Source organism: Electrona antarctica (genome assembly GCF_951216825.1).
Source record: "Electrona antarctica genome assembly, chromosome: 21".
Lineage (NCBI taxonomy): Eukaryota > Metazoa > Chordata > Actinopteri > Myctophiformes > Myctophidae > Electrona > Electrona antarctica.
In genome coordinates this window covers 14,072,366-14,089,968 of record NC_136802.1, presented here as the reverse complement: position 1 = coordinate 14,089,968, position 17,603 = coordinate 14,072,366, and the positions used below count along the sequence as shown (strand labels likewise).

General features: G+C 40.6%; 1 protein-coding gene and 1 long non-coding RNA gene across 2 annotated transcripts in view; one reads left to right on the top strand and one right to left on the bottom strand.

Annotated features, from left to right (window-relative positions):
* LOC306913629 (zeta-sarcoglycan-like) overlaps positions 1-17,603 on the bottom strand; it is a gene marked incomplete at its 5' end in the record, with an annotated part of 52,586 nt that overhangs the window by 9,558 nt on the left and 25,425 nt on the right. Inside the window, 3 exons of the mRNA XM_079490421.1 lie at positions 5,616-5,691; positions 7,828-7,947; positions 9,548-9,635. Coding sequence (XP_079346547.1) covers positions 5,616-5,691; positions 7,828-7,947; positions 9,548-9,635 — 284 coding nt within the window. The remainder of the gene's footprint in view (positions 1-5,615; positions 5,692-7,827; positions 7,948-9,547; positions 9,636-17,603) is intronic.
* On the top strand, positions 947-8,670 carry LOC306913630. Its single transcript, XR_013788580.1, has 4 exons — positions 947-1,055; positions 1,129-1,202; positions 1,993-2,054; positions 7,879-8,670. It is a non-coding gene; the product is annotated as an uncharacterized lncRNA (long non-coding RNA).

Genomic DNA, 17,603 nt, shown 5'->3' with positions numbered 1-17,603 from the left:
CAGGGGGAAGCAGTTCTGACGGCCCTATAGAACAGGAGATGACTGAGCTGAGAGGGAGAGATGATGTGCTGAAACACTCGCCCACTGTATGAAATGCTTGAAGGAACACACTCCCCAAAGTAACTATGAAAAAGAAAATAGCTCCCCACTTTTGCTCGGCTGCTCATCCCCCAGGGTTTGATTAAAAACACACACGCACGCTTCGCTGGCCATATATGGAGCATATGTCTTGAGTGTAGAGGGTGTGATGAGGTCAGATCAACATATGGAATGTCAGAACAGCTTCATACAGTATATGGAGATCTAAGGGTGGCAGCGGGGGCAGTGTCTTGAGTGTACAGGGTTTGATGAGGGCCCAGGTAGGGTCAGGCCTTAATTTTCGGGCCTGTTGAGAACTGTTGAGGCTGCACAAATAACTTCGGGGCAGGCCCGTCTAGAGTTTAATGGACAGGTATCAGTCAAAAGGGAGTCATCGAAGAGGAAGGATACGGGGACGGATCCAACGGATTCGAGTGAAAATCAACCAATATTTCCCAATAGGTTACTTATCAAGTCGATCTTATCGACCTACTGCATGTAGTCTGGAAGCCTACTGGCTGCGATTGGCATTGATAAAACGAAAACGACGATTAAGGTTGGGACCACGCTGCTGCGTGCTTGCAGTTATGTTTAGGTTAGGGTTTGAGGAGGCTTGTCGTTTCTCAGTAGGCAGTAGACAAAAACGACCGGATTAAGGTTGAGGTCACTTAGCTGATCACCAAACCTTAGTTACGTCATCAGCCAATCCCTGATTGGCCAACAGACAACACCGACATACGCAGACGATTACAGTACTTGTGCAATAATAATGGTTTCCAAATTATATGTAGCCAGTTGGAGTTGAGCCTCAGAGGCCACCATAGGGGCAGCTTATTGTCCACTTCCTCATTGACAATCAGGTGACTATTTAAATGCCCTGTCCTCTTCCAAAAATGAGTTTGGTGAATGCTGGCCTGGCTGTGGATCTTGAGATCTGGGTCTGCTGTTGTTTTTAATCATTAATTTTAGTTGCCAGGGTGAGTAACATGTCTCATGAATGTCGTTCAAATCATGTTTGTTCTGTAATCTAAACTATTTGTTAACATTTAGGTTGATGTTCATTCATGTGCCCTAGCTGTGCCGAACTCTCATGGGCAGGAGAGGAATGTGTGAGAAAAGACAAGGTATACAAACAAAATTTGTATAACTTGATGAATACTTTGTATAGTGTACCTTAGCCGCAATTTGCAACTCTAGATTTTTTTACAATGGGATGAATCTAGAGTTGCAATACCCTCCATTGACTCCCCACTCATCATTTTGCGTTTGTGATCTGCTGGTCTCAAACGACGTTAAACTCACCAACATTGCAGCTGTAGTCCAAGCTTGAATTTTTCTCTTTCGATCTGCAAAGCTTGTTTTTCATAAAAATCCCCCGTAGACATGTTATGAGCTACTTTCTGTCCAAAATATTCCACAAGTGATATTCCGAGCCGCCATTTTGCAATTCTGCGACGGGCCGTAAAACAAGACGTGAGGGGGAGAGCTTGTTTAATAGAATCTTACCTGCGCAGGTAAGACACCCAAAGAAGAAGCCGACGCAGCGCGACGCCCCGTCACGCACGGCCTTCTATTAAACAAGCGCTCTCCCACACGTCTTGTTTTACGGCAGGTTGAAAAAATACAAAATGGCGGCTCGGAATATCACTTGTGGAATATTTTGGACAGAAAGTAGCTCATAACATGTCTACGGGGGATTTTTATGAAAAACAAGCTTTGCAGATCGAAAGAGAAAAATTCAAGCTTGGACTACAGCTGCAATGTTGGTGAGTTTAACGTCGTTTGAGACCAGCAGATCACAAACGCAAAATGATGAGTGGGGAGTCAATGGAGGGTATTGCAACTCTAGATTCATCCCATTGTAAAAAAATCTAGAGTTGCAAATTGCGGCTACCATACCGGTATGTGTGTTAGTTACCCTTCAGGATATGAAAAAAAGAAAAGGCGTCGGACTGAACAGCGGCAGCAGCAATCAGGTAAATAAACATGTCAACTTGCAGACTTTCAGTGTGCTGTGAAATTAATGCTGGTTGTTGTTGTTGTTGTTGTGTGTTGTAGCCTACAGGCTGAGCCACGCTGGTGGCTTTGCGGCACTGTATCTCTGTTTGGAAGCAGTACTGCTGCTGCAGTTTGTAATCAATAATCATCTCTCTTATCATGACATGGTGACTAGCTGTAGTCTCACTCTATGTGACTGTATGTGGCTGCAGTCTGATTTGTCGTCTGTAGCTATTTCAAGATTCTACATTTTAATTGTTACATCTTGTAGGGCAGGCTACCAATACATAATAGTCAAATTCGTAGTTTTTTGTTGTTTGGTAGTAGAAATAAATGAATTGCAAAGGCTTATGCAAGGGCTTATTGCTGATGTTGTCACCCATACTTTGACTCTTCTTGCAGTACCAGACGGTGTTCCCACTAATTAAATGATAAAAAAAACGCTCTAAAACCGGACCAAATTGCTCTAGAACCGTGAAAAGACATCGCTTCGCTCACTCATGTGGCCGCTGGCGAATCGTCCCCTGTAGGTTGTAAGCCAGAGATACGTCACTGATAATAGCAGATATTTATGTACATTATTTCTGCACTTCCGCATGGATCATTTCATACGAGGAAATATAATATCAGCAGTGAACACAGAGGTGTACAGCGTGGATATTACAAGGATGTCGAAGATTCCGTGTACGTGGCGCGTGCATTTCTTTTGATTTTGTCTCACTCTTTTTGGCACTCCAACCAGATTACCACTCTGAAGGCAAATATGCCACACAGAAAGCTCTCTCTGTCAAAGATGAAAAGGAGAGCGACATTGTCATAGCCTTATCAACCAGAGAGCCTTACTGACAGGTGGTGAGAACTTTGCAGTGGCGGTCAAATTGCTTCGCTGTTTATCGACAAATGGGAGAGGACAATTTTGGACAAAAGTAGCGCAAATAGCAGATCTACAAGCTCACAACGCGTCACGATGCGTTGAGAGCTTGTAGGTCAGCTGTTTTCGGGGCGCAACCCAGCACTCTTTAGTAGTGGATGAACATGGATTTCTAAACAAATTTGTTCAACGCAAAATACTGTGTTCAAGTTCAGGAGACTTTGGGGAAAAAAAGCAATTCTCCTGAATGCTGCCTTCTGGTATATACAGTATGGCATGGAAAGGAGTGGCATTTGCATTTCTTTCACCATATATAGTAAATGCTGCATTCGTGGTATGGAAAGGGCAGTTCTTTTACAGACTGGTAAAAGGGCATGGGGCTGAAGCCCCCTTTGATGTCTGTGTGCACGTCCCTGTTTCTAATGCGGTCTCTGGCTCAATCCTCTCGAATGACCTAAAAACAAAACGTGTTTTGTATACATGAATGGAATACAGGTTGTTATTATAGCCTACATATATCAATTTGAGGGGTCCTTGTCCTTGACATGAAAATGTTTGAGAGCCACTGCTCTACACCCGGAGCGTGTTCTCTCCCAGAGCAAGGACTCTGTTCAATGGGTTCTTTGTGGCTCGCTGGTGAACAGCATGAATCCCAACCACCTCCTTCCCCTGAGATCTTGATTAGCGAGGCTCTCCCGTGGCTTTTTCGCACACTGCTATCACAATCATTAATTCATTATAGGAATTCACCCGCCCATCACTCCGACTTGTTCATAATTGGATTCTTCACTTATTTTTCATATAGTAGTCATACATTTTTTAAGAGAACATGGGACTTGATGGTTGAGGTTGTGTGCAATGAATTTTCACACAGCAGCACTTTGTTTTTTGCGATTTATTATTAAACTGAACTGTTTTCATGTTGTTGTTTTTTTAGAGAAGTTAAATGGACTGCTGATTGCTTCAGAGACCACTGCTGGTTGTTTCAAATGGGTGGGTGGGTGATTATAATGACACTTTCATACAAAGATTTATGTTTTTTTTTTGTCTTTCATGCATAGTTTGATTTATATTTGATTGTGCATTGTGTCGTGCCCATAAATCTGGGTGATCTTCGTCGAAGCACTGTGTTGTGAGCTTGTAGATCGGTTATTTTAGGCAAGTGCCACCGGTATGGTATTAATATACAGCAAGTATAAAATCAGTCTAATTCAAGTGGGAAATGTTACTCTTCCCATCTCATCCCAAAACCCACAATTTCCCGTCTATAAATAAAATGTTGGGACCTTTCATAGATCTCATAGATATTAGAAAAACAATCAAAGTGGCTCTTTTTAAACTTTCATTTGATTGTTTTACGTGAAACTGATATTACACTTATCTAAATACACAAGCTCAGCCTAAAAAGATAATGCTCAATGGAAAACATTCACTAAAGCACAGAAGCAATTAGTTTGCATTTCAGGTTAATTATGTTTAGCATCATGTCACCGGCTATATCAACGTTTTGAAACTGTTGGTCAGATGCCCACATTTGTGTGTATTTGGAGGCACACATTGCAGACGGTCACAATCGTGTGGTGTGGTGTGTGGTGTGGTGTGTGTGTGTCGGGGCTCATCAGCATTCCACTCACTCTGCAGGAATTAGCTGCCAGAACACTGTTTTTCTGCCAACTTTGATCCCCAGCTCTCTCTTTAGGACCAATAAGATGGACGACAAACCACACTCATTATGCCTGGCTAATGGACAGACGAGGGCTTATACCTCTGGCAAAGAGAGCGCATAGGACCATGTGTGTCTAACATGCATATCAATCACGCTAATAATGTTCTCACAAAGCTCTAAGCCAAAGCACTTCTTTTTTTTTTATATATATTTTTTTATCCCACGATTTTGTAACCCATTTTTCATCCTGTGGCAATTATGTAATGTGATCCTGGGCTCTACACACCCTCCGCCAACCTGGGGAGAGCAACGGACTTGAACTCATGCTTCCTTCATGCATGAGTGTCCAAGTTGCTCCTTTACACCTGCCAGGGGGGAGTTTCCCTGGTTGGACGTAGCGCGTGGAAGGAACACCTTATTCCAACCAGTTCCTTTCCCCTCCATCAGGCGCCCCGGCTGGCCAGGGGGAGGCAGTCAAAGCACTTCTTTACATCGTTACTTAACCTATTTTGGGCGGGAACCCCGGGAGCTTGTAGGTATGCTATTTTTGAAAAATCAAAGAACGACTTACATAGAAACAGCTTTTTCAGAAAACTGTCAGGATGTAGAAGACATTTTTAGAATCTGATCTCAGGTCAAAATGGGTTAAGTAAGACTAGTGTTATTAGATACAGCATGTATCTTATTTGTGTAATGGTTGAATAGAGTGTGGGAGGGTGATGTACTGTATGTGCACATTCATTATCTTTGAAATGTCAACATTGTTGTTTAACCACACCAACCCTATGCTTTGACCAGGGTCCCCCAGGGGTCTGTGCTAGGACCCTCCTTTTTCCCCTCTACACCAAATCCCTTTGCTGAAATAGACAATCTCACGTGTTGTGCGCTTGTAGATTGTCTATTTCCGTTAAACACCTGCAGAATATGGACAGTAGGGTTCATGTGGTTAAAGACCGTTATTTTAATCAAGTAGGATATGAACCGTTTGTCATTGACCCTTACTTCAAGTCTTCTGATGCCCCCGACGCCAGGATGAGGGGAGTTTCGACAGAGTGGCTAAAGACTGCTCCTTCTGAGCCTGGAAATAAATAAATAAATGTTTACAATAACACTTGGATCAAAGTATGTCGTGACAATACATTCCTCATCGCTGCATGCTGTAATCATCCACTGTATATCGCAGACCGTGCCCCCGGTTAAGTTCTGGCCGGCTGTTGGACTTTGTTGTACGCAGTTTTCGTCGACAAACTATGACGAAAAATGTTCGTCGACTACCTTTTTTTCACTGACAAACTACATTTAAGAAACTAAGTCATTATGACTAAATATACTGTCGATTTTCTCACCAAATAAAAACTACACTACAATGTTAGGAAGGGACTAGTGGACAAGAGATCCAGTATAAGTAAAAGACACAAGTCATTTTACACTTGGTTGCATGCTGAAAATAGCAGATCTACAAGCTCACAACGCCTCTGCTTTTGATATCCCTCCTCTGGTCATTCATTTGTATGGCCGGTGGGTCCTTATGGTGACTGAATGTACACTGTCGAATATATTTGTTATTAGCCTGGAAACCAGACGAACTCTGACACAGGTCTGGCCATGCCAGGCTAATTTGTTGTGTTTGATCACAATTTAACAATTTCATTAAAATATTATGTTTACCGCATTAAGCCTTATGATCGTGTGGTTTCACTCTCGGGCTTGGCCGTGGCTGTGTGTCCTCAAATAATCTGTCAGTATACTTTATGGTATAATTGTATTTGCGAGCCATGCTGACCCTTGATATCCCTCGTTGTTTTATTTACAGAAAATATAGTCTACACACAACATTATTATCACATCATAAAGGGGTGGGTAGAATTATTTTGTGCAGGCTTCCTACATTGTTACATAGAAATACAATCAAAAGCATCACAAATTCATACACAATTAATGCTTAATTAATTATCATACAATGATTCACCATGAATTAATCATTAAATCCTGTTAATGATAAAATTACTATTACTATTACTCCCAATATTCCGCCGTAGTCTGAAAACCCACCTCTTCAGACTCCACCATGGCCCGTAGCACTTGCCCTAGCCTAGCCCCTTAGATAGCACATTATGTAGACTTAGATAGTACTTTAAACAGACTTATAGCTTGTTACGTAGACGGCTCTAGAATTGCACTTTATGTAGTCATAGCACTTTATAGTACACATGTATAATATATTATATAGTATAGTATGTATAGTTTACATAGATACTCCACTGTTACGTTCTTAGTTTACGCATGATTCATGATAACTACTTTTTATATATGTGATGTATGCCATGCTTTTTGTTATTGCTTAATGTAAATCGCTCTGGATTAAGAGCGTCTGCTAAATGCCTAAATTGTAAATTGTAATTGTATTACTTAACCAAAGTTAATATTTGTTAGGGGCCACTTAGTTGGGGGCCACACGTGGAGGGTTTGTAGATATCCAGTGAGCCAGTCCAACTTGAGGGACCCCCATCAGCCTATAACACACAGCAATGCACCACATGGGATGGCTTAGGGTTGATGACGGAGTACCACAAGGTTCGATACACCACCAAGACACCCGTTTCGACTGTTATCAATAGACAAGACCGCAGTGATCACTTAGGATCAGTACGATTGTTTTCGACGAGTATGGGCATGCTCTGCCGACTGATAAAAAAAACCCGACAGGATTAAGGTTGGCGAATATTAGGACCGCGCTGCGACATGCTTGCGGTTAAGTTTAGGGGAGGGTATGAGGAGGCTTGTCGTTTTTAGTAGGCAGTAGACTAAAACGACAGGATTAAGGTTGGCGAACATGCGTTAATATTAGGACCGCGCTGCGACATGCTTGCGGTTAAGTTTAGGGGAGGGTATGAGGAGGCTTGTCATTTTCAGTAGGCTCCCAGCATGTCCAGTAGACCTGAGTAGACCGATAAGATCGGTTAACGTGTCATCAACGCCAATCGCAGCCAGTAGGCTCCAGACTACATGCAGTAGATCCGATCGGCTAGATAAGATCGGCTTAATAAGTAACCTACTGGGAATTTTCGTTGATTTTCATTGATTTCATGATAAATTAATGGGTAATCAATTAAGTTAATGTATTTAGTTAATTGAGTATATTTTGTATATAGATTTGCCATAAGCCTCAGGTCTAAATGGTTAATGGCTTTGTTCTTCAGTTTACTGTTCATACCTGTAACGGTGAGCTTTTGTGTTTTGATGCTGACCTCCTCCTCGCTGGCAGAGAACAGCAGCCTGCCTTCCTTGCTGTGTATCTCCAGCTTCTGACAGTGGGCCTCCACTGACTCCAGGCCTTTGGACGACAGATGGAAGTACAGCTTGAAATAATGGAGCCATCAGGACCACAAATCACATCCAAATGTCTCTATAAATACCGGAGGACCATTACTAGGACTCCAGCCAAGAGACAACTTTGTTATAGCTCTAGAGTTATAGTTATTTGACCTGAACCAAAAATAAATACTTTCTGGCCATATATAAATTGCATACCAATGTGTATGTTTGCTTAGAGCCTATGATTGTGATATTAGTGTATTTGTTCCTTGTAGCATCAACATTAATAGATGCATATCAACATTAAAAATACATATTTATTCCTGTTACATTTGGACAATATTGGAAAGAAATTAAATCAGGTAATTTGAGACTTTGAGACAACAGTTCATCGATACTTCACATCACACGATTACAGTGGTAAGAGTGGTTGAAATGTCAACATTTGCAGTTACAGGAAGAGTTGGAATAGGTAAAGATAGATAGAGAAGAAAGGAACACTGAACAAATAACAGGAAGGCACAGTGTGTGCAAATTATCACATGCACGTTTTGTGAAATGGGCCACAGGCATGGGGGTTTTCGCTCGCTAAGGACAAAGACCCCACAAGCCTCTAGATCAGTTTCCACAATAGACAGGATTTAATTGGGAAGGTTTTTCCGCTGGTGAAGAATATTAATTGTGTTTCGGGTTTTTCTTTTTTCTTTTTTTCTTTCTAAATTCAAGTGTCATTTAATCTATTTTGTGTTTTTTACTAATCAGCATGTGGAACACTTCATCTCTCCCACTAATCCACAGGCTTTTGTCTACTCCTCAGAGGAGCCACTGAGAAGCTTAATTATTCTCACCATGTTTCATTTCATCCACAATGCAGCTTCTGCCTAATCAGGAACTAATTTTCAAGGGGAGGTCAAGCGTGACCAAAGAGTGTCATATCACAAGTCTTGTTGAATAACCATCAATTCTCAACGTATGCTGGCTAAAATCAATAGCTATTAGCCTAATGTTAATAAGTTGGTCATTTGCTTTCCAGTGGTCATTTATCATGTAAATTACTTGTAATTTGAACTGACTGATGGCTCAACTTGATGATAAGAAGTTCCATTGCCCTTTTGATAATGCTTCCAAAGGTTAATGTTAGGAAAAACTACCCAGCATCTTGTCATGCGGAGAGAATAGCAATTCACAATGACTCAAAGATAAATAGTTGCTCTTATCTTGATTTAAGTCATTAATAAGACAGGACCAATCAGGCAATTTACAATAGGACAAAATATACTAAAATGTGTACCTGCACTCATTTTAAGAAAGTTAATCATGCTATAATGCTATTAAAGAGGATCCAGTTGAATTTAAACTGTTATTTTATAGTTTCTATACCCACCTTCAGCTACAAGACTGCAAAAAGTACAACTGTTTTATAGCAAGATACTTGGTGAAAGGTGTTTTTTATTTTTTTTAAGTGATGAAACTCACATTGGAATTACATTGTCATATACAGACAATCAAATGATTTGATAAATGTGAATGTTGGGAACTCACCCACTGTAAGTTGGCCAGTGAGCTGGCCCTGGCTGTTTCGAGCATTGATTTGATAAATGTGAATGTTGGGAACTCACCCACTGTAAGTTGGCCAGTGAGCTGGCCCTGGCTGTTTCGAGCATTCACTGTTACATTCTTTTCTGAGCGCAAGACCAATGGGCTGTCCTAGGGGAAACATGGTGAAGGAGAGAGAATGAGGAAAAACATAGTGTACATAATCTATCTTGTGATATTTCCATCCATTTAACAAATTGTCACTGTTTCGAATCCACAAGTTCTGAATGATGCAGCTGCTCCCTCATTAGCCATGGTGAAGGTGAAGGTCCTTAAAATCAGTAGTTCTCAAACCTTTTCGTGACAAATACGCCCAACTTGATATATAATTGAACGCAGACCCCCATCTGAAAATGTTTTGTTCCAGGCACCCCCAGAAGAGAAGATTTGTGTTAACAAATCTAAATGATCTTTGATAACCAATGACCCAAATCCCAGTGCTAGCTTTGTGGTGAGGTGAACAGCAAATAATAGTGTGTGAATATGTGCTGTTGAAGGCACTGCAGCCATGGCCCAGGCCCAGCACCACCAATCTATTATTAGATAGATATTAGATAATAAATAGGTCTGTTACGCAAAAGCCACTATTTCGTTGGTTGTCCGATTAAAGCCTGTTGCCTCCCATTAATGTTACATTGCATCCAAGAGAAGACTGCTGTGACACTGCCACATAAATGTGTGAAGAAATGTATTTCCTGTCCTGGTATGAGTATTGAAAGAAAATAAAAAATGACATAAACTGGTTGATATTAATAAGGGAATATATTGGTCAGAATATAATACGGTTGAATATTTAACCCCAAATAACTAACCGCCGCGCTGTCTTCTGGTGTGCTATCCGTTTTTAGATCAACATCATAAAAAAGGTATTGGGTCGCACACAGTGGCAAGAGTGAAGTATTTTTTATTTTCTACATCACAAATGAGTTGACAGACGTTTCAGCGATCCAGCCTTCCTCAGTATGGATGAACTTTTTACCCTGAAATGTAGTGTATGGGAAGAAATGTTTTGTTTTGTATAGTTGAACATGGTCATTCATTTTCCATTGACAAGGGCATGTTAGCATTAGTTCCAGGAAGTGAGGTACCAGGAACAGCTATAAAAGTACATGAAGTGAGGTGGCCAGATGTTCCATTTTAGGTATCAAGAAGAGTGTTTGGTGTTCGACGGCTCCGCTAGGCGGAAGTACGGCAGCTATGACGCCATCGCCGTAGCTGTCAAAATCGTTAAGCAAACAGCCGTCGGCGACATTGGTTCCCATGGTGACGCGTCTATGCAGCGTGTGTCAAACAAATACCCCGTCGCGCGTCAGCTAACTTGCCGATATTGCTTAATTCTTACATGCACTGGACATGATCAGCAGTGGAAAGAGGAATGTGCTGGAGCAATCTGTGTTATTCTAAAACCATTTTAATAAACATGGTTAATGTGACATGGTATTAGTGTTATTTCTTCATTCAGAGCATGTCAACACATTACACAGCATAAGAGAGGAGCAATCGGTGTAAATGTTTGACAGCTATAATTTCAATAAACATGGTTATGACATGGCGTTGTAGACACTACGTGTAAGTGTGGGTTCTGCCGTAGTAGAAAGGGCTGCGACGGCAAGCAGGTTTATGTATCGTGCACTGATCCATTTCTGCTTGCCGGAGCCGACTGCCGTAGCCGTCGTTGCTTAAAGTCCCTAATAGCTTGGCTAGGAGAACTGTGATTGTTGTTTTAGATGTTCTTAACTGTTTGGCGGTTTAGATGTTCTTTTTCATCGGTTTCTTTAGACTACTTGTATTCAAATGTTCTGTTGTGTGAAGCACTTTGAAACAGTGTGTTTTAAAAAGGCCTATATAAAACGTACTTACTGCAGATTAAGAGCCAAGTTCATTCAACTTTGTGGAGGTCACACTGTTCATTCTTATTCCCTGCTTGTTGGCTCCATATATAAATGTGCATTATGAACAGAACTCCTTCAGAAAGTTGCTGTGGTGTGATAGAATTTCAACTTTTTATTTGAGTTATCGCTTTAAAGGGTGTACAGGTCTAAAACAGTGTCCTGCAGGGCCAAAGCTGAGAGTCCGATCGCAGCAGCCCCTCAACAGTTAAGGTCAAGTGCAGATCAAAGCCAGTGCACATAAATGGAGCGTGTTCTAGCTGCAGAGGGCCCCGTCAGGCTGAAAAATTACTATGGCTGAGGGAAGCCAACGCGCGCTGCCCTGCATGCAATGAGCAACATCATAGTCAAAGGCAAGAGCACAGCAGACCATTTCCACAAAGTCTTTTTTAAAAGAAGGCCAACTTGTAAGCTGCTCCTATCTTTCTGCGAAAGTGTGTGCACGAAGGCAGACTTCTTAAGGATCGCAAGAGGATGCCACTCAGGATTTAGCTGTCACACCTCATGATCCAAACCATACTTGCACATACGTTTTAAGGCTGAATTATCTTCAGTTGAACCTTGTTTATATGAACTGCAAACACAGAGCTCACTAAATATCACATTCAGTGAAAATATATTTTACTTTGCAATAGCGAATGCAATTATAAACCTTTCAATTGTAAATTAAACATTTTGAATCTTTTGTTTCGTTTTTCCACGATTTTGTAACCCATTTTTCACTCGGTGCCAATTACCTAAACTGTAATCCTGGGCGCCACTCTCCTGCTGCCAACCTGGGGAGAGCCCCGAACTGAGCTCATGCTTCTTTGAGGAGTTAGCAGGCCGCTTCTTATCACCTGATAGGGGGAGTTTCCCCGGTAGGATTTAGCGCATGGAAGGAGCGGCTGACCAGGGGCGGGGGGAGGCAGTACAGAGACCAGGATTACCGTATGTTTTTTGTGAGGGTACCATCCCTAGTGCAGACGTTTCCAACCACTGGTACTGTCATAGAAATTTAGACTGCAAACATATAATAATACCCCTTTATTGCACTCTGATGTTATCTTATCTGTGACACCCCTGTGGTGCTGTTTTGGTTACTTTGTTACTGTCCCAAATTCCTTAGGGCTATGTGGGGGTTGTCTCTTGTGGGAGTGAAACTATAAAGGCTGTGAGCCTATGTTAGCTTTTTGAGTCAGACTGGGTTTACCGTTGCATTGAATTGGTCATGTAAGTTCCTGACTCCTTACTCGAGTAAATCTCTAATACTTCCAAACTATGAATCCTTGTGTTGCCTCATTATTATGTCTTCCTGAGCATGTGTCCCACAGATTGCCATAACATTTTGGAGGTTTCCACCGAGACGGTGTGCGGTATGCTGGACTTGGCGGTCGTCGGCTTGGTGAGTAAGTTCATTCTTTCGGGCTGGGCCGACGACGCGCGCAAGTGAGTAGCCTATATGGGTGTCTGTTTGGATGTTCAGAAAATGAGGTATTGCTTTTATTCAGGGTTTTAAGGTATTAGTGATGAAATTTGGTTGTGATCACGATAGGCATTTTTTGATGGCCTATTTAAAAGAGGGAAACGAAAGTTTTGCCTTTCATGTGCATGCCATGAGAGACGGAGGAACAGTGTTTGGTTGGTTGAATGACTCAAGATGGTTAGACAAGGAGGTCTGACAAATGGTACCAGTGTACATTTGGAAAAAAGAATAGTCTATTCAATAAATCACTCATTACGTTGCCTGCTGTCTAAAAAGGGGGACTTGATCCTGCCTGGGGTATCCTGTTGTTTTATGAAGCAACAAAAAAATTGGCTAGCCAGTGTGTGTGTGTGTGTGTGTGTATTGTCTGTGAGTGTTAAATGTATGGCCTAAAAGGGAGACAAGTTGTCTTGCCTAACTTCGTAGCTACTGAGAAGGGAGGTTGATCCTCGCCTTATACTAGGGTACCTTTGCTAACAGAAGCATAAAACAATTGTGAAGAGCTATGTATGGATATATCATTTGAAAATGAATGTGAATGGTCTGTCATGAAAACTGATTGAGTGTTGAATGGAGTGGTCTGCTGTATGTGAGTGTGTGAGAGACAGAAAAGGAGTGTGAGAGGAAATTGTGAAAAAGGGATGTTAAATAGTTAACAGCCTAGAATGAAAATGAAGATATGAGAATTGATATAGAGATATATTAAGGTAAAGTAATACGTTTTAAATCATATGATGTCATATGATTCTCGAGACGAGAAAATGGAAATAGTTCCAAATAGGGATAAAAATAAGGAAGTGAATACAGTATGTGTATGGAGTACATATGTCTCAATGTATACTGTTTGAAAGCGTGAGTGTACACATGTGTATGAGTGAAAATGCTCAAACTTGTGAAGAACAGTTTTAGGGCCTGGAGAAGATATTTAGGTGCATTATGTACAGTTTCTGTGTCGAAATGTGGGCTAGAGTAGTCAAGGTGAAAATGGTAGTCAAAATAGTTTTAGTCTATTACCTCACTCAGTTATTCTGAGTGTGGGGCTAATAGTAGCCTGGATGAAAGAGTAGCATCGATGACTGGTTTACTAGTTATCACTTCATTTTGATCAAGTGACTGTCTAGTATAGACTTATTTATCCGTAACATGGCATGGTAGCTAGCCCCTGAGGGCTGTACGGTTCCCTTCAAGGGGAGTTGTCGTGAAATTTAAAATGTAGAAAGAATTTAATCTAAATTCCCCAGGCAGGCCATGCCCTGATTGATATTAAAAGTTAGTTTAAGTGTTTAAAATTAAGTGGCTCTTTAGTTCCTAGAGAAGTGAGCCTTGCTAAGCCATGCACCATACAGTATAGGAGGCTATCGCCTGTTTTCTGTAATATACGCAGCTTGATGTATAAGTATGCCCCTGGATATTCATGTTGTAAATCGCTCTGAATTAAGAGCGTCTGCTCAATAGTAAATTGGACAGTGTGACAGTTAGTGGAGTGAGATTGAGATAAAGATTACTTGAGACTGAAAGAAAGTTTTTTTTAAATGACAGATCTACTGCGTGCGCGCGGACCTAGTTATTATAAGCACGTTGTTTTAATTGTAGACAGATTGGAGAAAAGAAAAAATGCCAAACAGTATGGTAATGTTAAAATGTTTAAGGTAAAACAGAATGGATAGGTAAGATTAGGATATAGGAACACCGAATAGGCCGAAAATATTACAGAGCAGTGTATGCAATCAATGCTCCAAGCCGTCGGCTTGTAAAAGCAGAAAAGGCAAAGAATGTGAAGTCTTTTACCCCAGGTGGTTCGCGAAACGCCTGGGGGTAGTGTTTTGTTGTCAGTATAGGGAGAACCAGCTGGTGTTCTATTTAAGGACTTAGGTCTTAGTGAAAAATGTAGTGTAAGTCATAAGTATACCCGGTTTGTGTTGGGTTGTAATCTACAGTATGTCTTAAAGTGTAATCTACAGTAGGCCTATGTCTTAAAGTATATACAGATTTGTAATTTGAAAGTCCAAATAAGGCATAAAATAAAATGAGTATGCCCACATGCTGATAGCTTGTGACGGTGATTGATTTGATGACATTATTTGAAGGACAGGAACCCAAAAGTTAAATATGGAATAGAATATAGCAGCTATAATTGCAAACTTTAGTGTACAGTGGATTGCAATATTATGCAAAAATAAATGTACGGCTGTCGACAACACCTCATCCTGTTCCGTTGGAAAGAGGATACCACATGGACGGGTCCAAACTACTGGTTTTGTTTTTTCCAGTATGAGGGGGCAACTCTGTGTCAGGGTTGAGAAGAGAACGAACTGAACATTGGACATTGGTCACTAGCATTGGACATTGATGCACTGACATTGAGATGGAACATTATGGCACACAGTGATGGGGGATCACTGGACAATGATACGATCGGAATCTGAAGGAAACAAAGATTCTTGAATCGGAATCCCGACATGAAGGAGTACGCGTTGGTGACAACTGAATGCGGAAAAAGCTGTGCTATTTTTGTGGCTGATTGTGTTTCTCTCTGCAGTTACTGTATGGTGGAGGGGTGAGGTGAAGCTGACAGGTGTACATTGGGATCGAATGATAGTGAGTAGCTACAGAGTTGCATTTGTTCCACTTATGGCTGCTATAAACTATGGCTGCTATAAAACAAAAATAGGTTGTATTTACTAAAATATAGTAGTGATAAATACTGTGATCTCACTGACAACTGGCAAACTCTTAAAAACAGAGTTTGACTTTTTGTGTCCCATGCAGGACGTAAAATGATCTTATCAGTAAACAAAGGGATTTCCAGCTGTTTCAGGGCACTTATCTAAGTTCCTGTGACATATGGTCAATAGCAGAGATAATAAAACCCCCTTCTGGAGATAGACGTTTAAGTGCTGCCAAGAGGCTTCATTCGGCTAAAAATTCAGACCAAGGTATAGTGAAAATAAAAGTTAAATATTTGAATTAGTGGTGCCGACATTATGAGTGGTTTTAGCAAAAAGGTCTATTGATTACATGGCTGTTATTGATGTATTGGCTGTATGAGTTAAATTTAAGACATACTGTACTGATGTAACCTGTTTACATGATCAGATTGTGATCAAGCTTTAGTAGTAGCCTGGGCTTACTAAAAATAGGAATTATATTGATGGGTAACACATTGTTATCAGATAGTCATCGTAGGGAAATATTAGTCTATTACGTCCTAGGAAGACAGGGAATAATGATGGACCACAGGCAGTGCATTTTTGCTGCTGACAAAGTACTGAATTGTATTTGGTCAAACAGTGGTTAAACATTGATACTAAAATAGTAAGGAGGGGTTGATGTAAAGAAATGGGTGGTGGGTCTGGTAAACCTCAAAATGGGTTTTGACTTGTGCCCCAGGATCTGATCTTATCTTGACCTTATCTTGACAAAGCTAAGGAAAACAGCTGGCCTAGTGCTATTTGAATGTTTATGACTTTACAACATGGGCAAGCCACAACAAAAACCCCCTTGTCCTTCTGTACACAGAAGTTTAGTGCAGAGCAAAGAGGATATCTCATTATATTTACCTCAGAATAGTAAAGGCATACTATGATCAGCTGCTCGGGTCAGATACTACAATACTAATAAATTGGTGGAGTTCAATAGTAGGCCTATAGTACTAGATAAGTGAGATAGATCATTGAATCACTTCAGCATGTGTGTGCAGTAATTACGCTCACTCAAATAAGAAGGACAGTTAAGATAGAATAATTCTTAAAGAATGTCCTGTAGTCATGAAGGTCATGATCAAGGTAAAATCTTAGAAGTTGAAACGGTGTAAAATCAGTCAATCTCTACATTATATTGTTTAGAGAATTACTTAGGATGCAAGTACAGTATACTGCAGGCATAGTTTTGTTAAATAACAATTGATTTGAGTAGTATTTGTAATGATGCATGACAGTTTGGTTGACGCTACATTGTGCTATACTCTTGTCTTCAAGACCGGTGAATTTGAATTGATAAATTGAATGTGTGTCACAGATGAGATGAGATGAGATTCAACGGATTGTCAGTGTACAGTACAAGCAAAGTACAGCGGAAAGTATTTTCGCATCTCACCAATAGTGCGAACATATCAGTAGAAGGATACATTAATAAGTAGGCTACAGTAGTAAGAGCAGGTATGAGCTGAATAAGGATTTGGGCAGGAAGAGAAGAACCCATTGACAAAATAGGTCATATTGTGATCTATTTTTTGGACACCCCAAGGTGGAGTATCATATGAGAAATAGAAGTATATGGTGTATTTAAAAATAGGACAAGGTATGTGTTTCACTGTAAACATTATTCATATACGTGTGATAAAGGAGTTTGTTTTCGAGGGACGCCTTGAAACAAACAAAAGTATGTAAGAGTGTACTAAAATTGTTATGTTTCCTGTATGAATATTCTGATCCAAGTTTTCTTAGGTTCATGTGGAGGCGATCCAGATTGATGTGACATGAGATTGATTTCTCTCATGTTTTGTGGCATGATGTTACTAACGAAATTAATGGTGTTACTAACGAAATTGACTAATCCCTGACGGAAATTGAAATTGTGTGCATGTGCGCCGAATATCTTGCTGTGTTTGCAGAAGTCATTGGATTTGGAAGTCGAATCTGTGAGTATTACGTAAGTAAGATATGCAACAACTTGATGTTTCCTGGTGGAATAATTGAGCATAGGAGGATGTTCTAAATGACATAG